The 9837-nt window shown below is 35.6% G+C and overlaps 1 protein-coding gene across 1 annotated transcript; it reads right to left on the bottom strand.

Moving 5' to 3' along the window:
- Positions 1 to 1692: 1692 nt before the first annotated feature.
- On the bottom strand, positions 1693 to 2428 carry LOC149685905 (uncharacterized). Its single transcript, XM_089870881.1, has 2 exons — positions 2291 to 2428; positions 1693 to 2197 (listed from the first exon to the last, which is right to left on the bottom strand). Exons 1-2 carry the CDS (start codon positions 2395 to 2397, stop codon positions 1693 to 1695), a joined length of 612 nt encoding a protein of 203 aa, XP_089727007.1. The 5' UTR covers positions 2398 to 2428.
- Between the last annotated feature and the right edge of the window lie 7409 nt (positions 2429 to 9837).

Here is a 9837-nt window from a genome sequence, read left to right as displayed (position 1 = left end):
CGCTTTGATGTGAAGACTCCCTCGGTCTAAGAAATTTACTCCTCTGATAAAAACCCAAACTGTATCTTAAACTATAGTAGCAGGTAAAATCGTACACGAGGGGATGTAGCAGGGACATTCGTACACGAGGGGTTTGTCACCCGAGTTCCGAATGTATATATATGTTATAGCGTTTGACCACCCAGTATAGAGACTGGGTATCACCTCGGTCTAAACGTCAAGTTGACATGTTTGGTTAAGATGCACGTGTTTTCGCCTTCTAGATGGTTCGAAACGAGGGGTCGGAAATATTCTATACACTATGTCTTTTGACTTATCAGTATATTTTGAACTAGTAACCGACCACCCAGCATCGGGGTTGATTTCTTCGCGCTTTTTGGGTTTTTTGGGGGAATCCCGATTGAAACCAGTGATTCATGTGTGTGTATGGTTTTTAATCCTACAATTCATACTAACTGTTTGAAGTTCTATTGTAATTTGGAGAAAATACGTGGAAGGGTTAGAGTTTTTCATACTACATGTTGGACCCAGGGACATGGGCCATTTTCAATATTCTACTCACAACGATTTTTTCCGTCCAAGACGCAAGTTGAGTCTCATTATTTTTTTAAAAAAAAAAAACTTTTAAATTAATTTCAAAATGGTTCTGGGTCACGTACCTATGGGGGACATGTCTTGGGTCTACGCACCAGAAACTCCTCCACTAATAATTGAGGAGATGGAGGAAGAATTTATGTTAGATGAGGGAGCTGATGAGGTGTTAAACTTCATCGTCGAAAACGATGATGATGGAGAGGTTGATCCGTAAACACTTTCCCAATCATCCATCCCGGGGATATGTAAGTGCATATATTTTTTTTATTATTTTTATTATTATTTCTATTATTGTTGTTTAGTATCAATACTTAAGATTGTTTTAATGTGATTAGCGCTGATCTCGGCGATTTTGATGATTTTGAGGAAGAAATAGTGCTAAATATAAACTGTGACGGATACCGGTAAATACATCCATATTTATACACCCCCACCATTTGTAGCGCTAATTGATTTCGTTTAGCATCATGGATACCGTACGGGTTTTATTACTCCCCAGCATGGCCACCCCCTGTATACAGAACCTTTTAATGACACTAGAGGATTTAATTGCGGGATATATACGCCCAAGGTGTGTATTGAAGATATGGATAATATTTTGATTAATTATTATTTATTAATTATTACTAGTATTTCATTTATTTATTAATATATTTTTCTACCCCTCCGCTTAGTCCGACAAGGGATGCCAATGGGGTTTACCCCACCCCGGACGGGGGATCACCATCCCCTAACTGCGATGGATATGGGTATGACACACTATCAAATATTTAATTCTATTTACATTAATTACAATATACATATATTCGCTAAAACAATTTTTTTGTCTTATTTACTATTATCAGCGTTCAAAACGCCATATTCACCTTAATGATGAGGAGGCTGGATGCCCGCAATAATGGGGGTGAGGGCCACATGCTCGCCACCCAGCTCGACAGGGCTTTAATCGAGCATGTCGGCATTGCGGTAAGCCAAAGTGTGTGCGCTAATTACGCGGTGTCGTATCAAATTTGAAAAAAAAAACTATGAATAAATAAAAGTAAATTAATTAAACGTTACACTTTGAATTTCAGTTTTATTCGTCTCCTAAATTTTTATTTACAATTTCCACTCGGAAAATAATATAAATTTAGATAGTGCGCATAAATACTTCTTATTATTACGGACAGTTTTATGATTAAGCATGCATGTAATCATGGGTCCATCATCGTCTATTTCGTTGGCTTTGGGGCACCCCACCCCATTCAAGTCTATAACTTCCCGATTAATAATGTTCAGCAAAAATAAACACTTTTCCTCTCCATTACAAAATACGCGGTCGTAGCCTTGAACTGCAGATCGGAGGCACTCGCCGAGTTTTTCGTAGGGCGTTACTCCATCATTCCATTCCAGACCATGCAGGTTGTTAAGAAGCCACCTGTTCTGACGCACAGTGTCGTATGTAAGTTCTTTTTCACTGTATGGGGGCGCGAAAGACCATGAGCCAACCCTCGGTGTTTTCTCCACGGTAGTAACCGCCACCTCCTTGGCTATTTGTTCCCGTTCAACTCCAACAATTCGCCCGGTAAGAAAATCAAAGTCAACGACCACGGATTTCTTAAGCCTTGGTGAGGGTAAAAAAATCTCCCATTAACACTGATATTTACGGTTCAAACTTTAACTTTAAAAATAATAAGTACACAAAAACTATACTTACATTGTACTTGTTGGATGGTCCTTCCTTCCTCGTCGGACTTTAGAGAGATTGTTATGGTGGTTTAACTCAGGGTCCTGGCTATTTATACTATTTAATAAGATCATCATCCTAGCTTTGACTGTACATTATTGGTGTTTACGCCGTGGGTTTTTTCGGGAATATTATTCTCGAACAGTCTACAACTTTGACTGTACATTTTACGTCATGGCCTTAAACAACGTTAACCTGGGTTTTATGGGTATTTTAAATTTTCTAGAATGATCTAGAATAATCGGTAGAGCTGGGTTTTTACGGGGATTCTTTATTTTCATCCTAACGTCATCTGGAGTTTCATACCCCCTTAACCATTTGATTAATACGGGAGAAATTAATGGTTCAAATTTTAATCTAATTAACATATTAAAATACTGCTTATTTCTTAAATCATAATTCACCCTATCTTCATACTCCAATGTATGTACTTCTACATCCGAGAATCGAACACGCTTCATTGACCTGTCAATCAAAAACACCCCTTGCAGGTGCGGGGATGAGAGGGTTGAGTCAATCATAAACGCCCTCTTACCGGTCTGAGAGAGGGGTGAGTCAATCAAAAGGTTTACGTTTTCTCTCTCGCCATCTTGCCATCCTCCCATCCTCCAATCCTCTTATCCTCCCATCCTCCAATCCTCCCATCCTCCCATCCTCCAATCCCCCCTGCTCCAATCCTCCCATCCTCCAATCCTCCCCTGCCTTCCACTGTACCTGTGCTGGGACCGGCAAATATGTACTACTCGCATAGAAGCAGAGGTAAACAAATACTGGGCTGCCAGGCTGTCTATTAGACAACAAGGTCGGCCATTCTCGATTATGAGAAATGTATCCTTGTCATATGCATCTATGTTTGACCTGTTACGAGTCCCAGGACTCCCAACTGAAGTGAAGAAGATCAATCTTGGAAATAGCACAGGTCCAAAACCAGTTTGTTAATTGGTCGGACCAGTTTTTTATTCGAAATCCGGCGGTTACTGGTCCTTAGGAGCAGTTAATTAATTGTGAACTTATATAAAAATTTAGGAGGGACCAGTTTACAAATCCTGGTCACTTAAAATTTCTACTCCACTGATATAGACTCGGAGCCTTGACTGGTTCTCAACTTCTCATTCTTGCCTTCCTTGCTACAACCACAGCCCACTCGATCACGCGTTGGCTTCACACGCTATATAAGCCCCTCCACACACTTTTTTCCTATGTGAAAGCGCGTGTTGGTAATTTTGGGCTTTTTCGCTCGAAAAATCCAAGGAGCCAGCATTTTACATGGCCGGCTATGGGAAGAACACAGTTATTACGCCCTAATTTTGAAACTACTGGTTCAAATCTCTTGTAATTTTAAAGAGATGTTCATAACAACGTTTGCTATTTTTTGGAAATTTTCCCTTTTATACTTTTTGGTATAAATATTAGAGCGAAAATTAGCCCTAATTAAAGGGCTTGGTCTTCGAACGGTTTAATAAGTTTCTTCCGTTTCACTTGATTGAATCTCTTGAAATTTTAGTGAAAGGCATATTAAAAGGTTTAAAATAGGGTTGTAAGTCGGAAAATTTTCCGGAAAATGACCGAGCTATATTTTTCCGGAAAATTTTCCGTATTTTTCCGTTACCGGTTTTTCAATTAGAAGGTTAAAACTTTAAAATTTTTCAATTGCCTTTCTTTTCAAAACACTCATTATTTTGTTTTAGGTGAATTCGGAGGGGTAAAAAATTGTCCAAGGGCACAGAGTCTAGCGACCCCTATTCTCTATAGCAAAAGCTCACTCATTGGCTATCGCTTGCATGCATAGGGTTACTGTTTGCTCTTATGACGGTATAAGGCGTTAGAGAGTCGAGACCTAACCGTTAAGAGACCCAAGTGAAACTAAAATTATCAGGCATAAAGGATAGTGATCGTCTGCGTCATTGTAAGGGAAACGAGGTGTTATGTTGTTAATGTTATTAAGTTTGTTAACCCTGTTTAAAGTCACAAATTATGGGAAAATCAACCACTAATATTTGGTGGTACTTTAATAAATCTACTAAAGATGGCTAAATAACAGGAGAATGTATTAAATCTTTAAAAGTTAGATAAATTGACTCAAAGCTCACATAATTGGTAGTTTTATATTTTTCCGATTAGCGGAAAATTTTCCGCGTTTTATTTTTCCGGAAAATTTACAACCCTAGTTTAAAATTATCATGCAAAGTTTCAAAGTTTTCAAACGAACAATTCACTTCCAAAAAATGCATTTAAATTTTGTTTCTGCATAATCCTACAACCTATTAAGTCGCTTAGGGAAATTTTAGGAAGAGAACTGTTTGTTTAGAAACTTCGAAATTTTTGCACGATAATTTAAAACCTTTTAATATGCCTCTCACTAAAATTTCAAGAGATTCGAACCAGTGAAACTGAAGGAAACAAATTTAAACTGTTTGAAACTAAGCCATAAAATTAGTGTTAAATATCGTTTTAATGTTCTTACAAAAATTTATGAAAGAGAAAAACTTTGCACAAAAATACCAAACATTATTTTGCAAATCTCATTGAAATTTCTAGAGATTTCAACCAGTTTTTTCAAAATTAGGACCAAAACACGGCGTTCTTCCCATTGACGGCAATATTAAGAGTTAACTCTGATTTCTGACATAATTTTGTGTAATTAGCGTTTTGAGGCCAATTCGAACGGCTTTTTTAGCCCGTAAAGCCAAAGCGTGATCGAATGGGCTGTGCGTCAACGAAATACTTCCTTAATTTTTTAATAGGATTAGTAAAAAATAAATTAGGGATAGGGTCACTGGTCCCAAAAACCGCGACTACCAACTGAAGTGAAGATTTCTTTTTCCCGAAGCATAGCCTACTCGATCACGCGCAACACGACACAAGCTATCAGGGTGGGAAATAAGGTTATTTTAAACTGGAAATTAGGCCATCGACCCTCCTGGCCTGAAATAAATAAACTGGTCCATAACCATTGACAAGAGCACGTAGTCTGCTAAAATAAAGAAGTGGATAATTAAAATATTATAGTTTTAATGTGTGGACTGTGGTTATCCTTGAATTTTCATAGTAGTCTCGTGAACCACTGACCCCCTCCCCCGGCTTAATTTTTAAACTGGACCTGGGACCCTAAAAATCTAAATCATTTGGACGATGATCCAAATCTAAACGTTTGGGTCGGCTCCATTTGGATAGAGCGCTTAAAACCGTATTCTCTAACCCAAATCCAAATCGACATTTGGACCTCCCGCCAAACCTTTATCCAAACCAAATGTACGTCACTTCCTATTTCATTAAGTAATTTTACTTAGCTTTTATTGGTCAATTCTTTTGGTGCGTTTAATATAAAAGTAAAATGTTTTTAAGCCTTGGATTTTTGCATGTTAGATTGTAATAATTTTGTACAATTAAGAAACCTCTTAATTTGATAGTTTAAGCTTATTAGGCCTAATAAATATTAATTGGGAAATTAATTTGAATGAAAAATAGGTGGATATCTTTTATTAATTGGGAAATAATGCACACATTTTACCTTTAAATTTTGGAAGTAAACATTTATTTTGTGTATATAAAATTCATAATTAATTTCACTAAGGCAATAAATTGTACGAGGAATTAACTAGTACATATGTTTAATATTAGAATTTAACTCGTTTCAAAACTAATAAAGTTTTGAACCGGTTTTTTTTAATTTAGTTAGTAAAATTTGTGATTGTCGAATGGTCAATATTGTAAATTAACCAATGGTGGAACCAATTTTTTTTTAAACTCAAAGAAACTGAAATATCAATCAATCATCTACTGAAACAGGTATCAACCTACTTTTTTTCAAAAGAAGGTAAATAAGGATTAGATGGCTTGCTGCTTCAAACAAGATTTTTAATCATGAAGATAATATTTTGTTCATTTTGGTCAAATTTAGATATTCGGTAATCGATATAAAGCACTTTTTGCCCATGCCTATTTTAAACTTTAATCACAGATTTCACTTACCATTTCACAAGCATAATAAACACTACTGAAGGACGCAAATCTATCTGTGATCGGTAACGGTGACCAATATAGCAATTTTCCCAATTAATCGGTTCTATTCGTTAATTTGAAATGTTGCGAGAGAAATTTGAATGGAATATAAGTAGATATCTCTTTCAGTAGAAAAAAAATTGGTATTGGTATTTAAATTAAGCTTTGATATCAACATCGGTTAATTTACGATATGGGCTTATGATGGTAGTCTGTTTATAAGATTAAATCGTTACTTTAAGTGTCACTAGTTAAGCTTTGATATCAAAATCGGTTAATTTACGATATGGACTTATGATGGTAGTCTGTTTATAAGATTAAATCGTTACTTTAAGTGTCACTAGACAGTATCTACCTTCGAAATCGAAAGTTAGTAACTTTATAACCATCTCCTAGATATCCGAGGGTCAATTTCTTATATCATTGACATGTGATAATTTGACGAAGGCTTACTATAGCTAAGTCAACTTTTGGCAAGGCCTAATACCGTTTCTTTTGCTTGAATTTCGCCGTCAAATTCCTTTTAAAGCATAGATCATATAGTATCCACCCTGGATTTTCATTTCGCAACACACGTTGGATTCGTAAACCTCGACGCACACCACGATTAGAAACATTAAAATGCAAAAACAACAACACACTGACCGCATACATTTTTAGTAAATAATACTGCTCACTACAGCTGTTTTCGGGGCTGAAGCGAGTGCAAGACGGCGATAAAGAAAAATTCTCCGAGGGGGAGTTTCGAAGGAAACGAAATTCAAATGCAAGGCGCGTTCCTTGAATTAGTAAATCCTGACGTTTAACGCAATTATAATATTGAAATCTTATACAATTAAGTTAAATTTAAGAAAACAAAGCACTACTTTCAAAGTCTAAACTTTAAAAATACGACGATAAGAGATGGCGAAGTAACGGGCAACGAGAGGCAAACATTTAAATGGCGCAATTTCACCGCCTTAAAAAAGGGCCAAGTTTAGAAATAGATTGTGGGACAATAAAAAGGTGGAAAATTATGATATTAGGCTTATATTAAAGCCTGAAACCTACTTTATATTATATTTAAAATCCATCCATGAACAAAAACTCAAAAAAATTGAAAATGACAAGGAAAAGGACCCACTCTCAAATTTTTTTCCCCTTAAAAAAAGTGGCGGCCACAAACGGGGTGAAAATGGGGAAAAGAGCTATCCAAATGACGATTTGGCCGGCCATTTGGCTGGGCAAATGTTTGGATAGGGTTTGAACCAAATGAATAGGGATTTGGAGTTACAGAATACGGATTAGTGTCATTTGGGGATGAGCCGACCCCAAATCCAAATCATTTGGATTAGGAACGATCCAAATGTAGTTAGAGAATAGGGTCCCTGGACTTCTTTTTCCCCAAAATTCAGAAACCTTTTTACTCTGCACCATGGAGCAGTTTTGAAGGAGATCTATCAATGAAAAGCTCATCAAAGAAAACTTTTATTTTGACTACAATTATAGTTCTCCATAGCAAATATAAATGGAAAACTGTGGCAGCACTGCAACACGTTCCTACAAAATATTTTTCTGACAAACAAGTCTTTCTTTCCCTTACGACCCTTTGTGCAACGGTTCGGTTTTCCACTTTCGAGTTGCAGCGAGCGTGCAGAAATAATTTTTTCCTAAGTAATTTACCTACATATTTCTAATACTACCAATTATATAAATATTAAATACAATTCCTTTACCACAATATTTAACCAAATGCTTGCTTACTGCCTAATTGTATATTCATAAGCCTTGGTACGATGACCCACAAAGCCACAATACAGTATTGTTTCGTCCATGGCTCGAAAATCCAAGAATAACAGCTAACTCCTCCGGGACATTTCAAAATTCTTTAATATTTCAAATTTCTATAACATTTTCTTACGTTTTAAACATTTGTTAACATAGCATGAAAAATTTTAAACATTTGTCACATAGCATGAAAAATTTTAAACATTTTGTTATATTGCATGAAATTTTATCATTTTACACATTTTGTTAGATTGTATAAAATTTGAAAGTTTTAAAAATGTTTTGGAACATTGTATGAAAGTTTTAAACATTTTGGATAAAAATTTAACATTTCAAAAATTAACATACAAAACATACATTTAATACACTGCAGGAAATATTTTATACATTTTTTGCTTTTTGTAAAAATTTTCGTTACTTTTAATAAACATGTTTTGAAAATTTTGTAGTTTTTTATAAAACGTTTAATGCTACATTTTGTTACTTTTGAAAGTCAATCTTGTTGTTTTTGAAATCATGCCTTTTTCTTTTTTTTTTTTTGATTTTGGGCTTCCATTTTTTTCGGTTCTTGCTGTAAAAAAGAAAGAAATTATCAAATTACAAAACAGAATTTTATATTTTAGGTTTGGATTGTATCTTACAATGTTTTGTATTCTTTTTTCCTTTCGTACCCTTAAGTTGGTCACCAATTGTTTGATTTTCGTGAATGGTGGACATCTCAATATCAATTTCATGAGTGGTGGACGCCTCAATAGTTTTTTCACGAGGGACTATTTCCGTAGCTAAGTTTTCAATTTCTTTTTCCCCTCCTCTTGATATTGTGGACCATTACTCTTTTTAAGCTTTCTTTTCGTACCCTTATATTGGTCTACTTAATGTGTAATAAACTAAATTTGTCAATGTTTGTAAACTAATAAATTTGATTTAAACGCAGACTTACGAGAAGCTAACTGTGTTTCAACAATTGTTTGTATTTCCTTGGACACCTCATCTTTTTCATGAGTGATGGAGGCCACCGCATAGATTTCATCAGTGATGGACGCCACTGTATTGATTTCATGACTGGTGGCCGCCTCAATACCTTTTTCATTAGGGTCTATTTCAATTTCATTTGCAACTTCGGGAATTGAAATTTCCCCCGCCTTTTGATATTGCAGAAATGCGCGTCTTTCTTTTCCCGTTGATGCCCTTTCGGACGAATCAGTAATTCCTTGAAATAGATGTTAATTAACAACAGTTATCACGTTATTCAAAGCTTTCCACTTATTCTTTACCTTAAGCTGCGTTGCTTTCATCGCAGCTTCCTGTTTTTTCAATTTCACTCTTTTCATCATCACTTCTGTCTCGCAAAGACGATACTGAAAAAAAAATCGTAATGATTAGCATAACATGATCACTTTCCGTTTTAATATTTTGAGGCACTAAGCAGAACTAGCAGCCTTACCTTCTGATCCGCTTCCACGTGTTTTGATATTTTTATTTTCATCGCTCGAATCTGAGCTTGAATCATCGATCGCTCGAATCTGAGCTTGAATCATCGCTCGAATCTGAGCTTGATTCAGAACAAGTAGAATCCGAGCTGGAAGAACCCGAGCTGGAACTGCTTGAACTAGATGACGCTAATTTCAATTGAAAATGATACATTAGATTTTCAATTGAAAATGCTATATCTGAATTAGCAATGTTCATAGAAAAAAGTTAAATAGACCATTTCGAAAATTACATTCAAAAAAGCCAATACACCCACC

The sequence above is a fragment of the Phalangium opilio genome, unplaced genomic scaffold, assembly GCF_054372755.1.
Source record: "Phalangium opilio isolate 3A_F unplaced genomic scaffold, DU_Popi_V2 ptg000032l_1, whole genome shotgun sequence".
NCBI classification, from domain to species: Eukaryota; Metazoa; Arthropoda; class Arachnida; order Opiliones; family Phalangiidae; genus Phalangium; species Phalangium opilio.
This window is presented reverse-complemented; position numbering and strand designations above follow the sequence as displayed.

Coding starts and splice junctions, on each gene's coding strand:
- LOC149685905 (XM_089870881.1), bottom strand. CDS start 2,397: ATGATGATCTTATTAAATAGTATAAATAGCCAGGACCCTGAGTTAAAC. Junction 2,198..2,290: donor GACCATCCAACAAGTACAAT/GTAAGTATAGTT, acceptor ACCCTCACCAAG/GCTTAAGAAATCCGTGGTCG.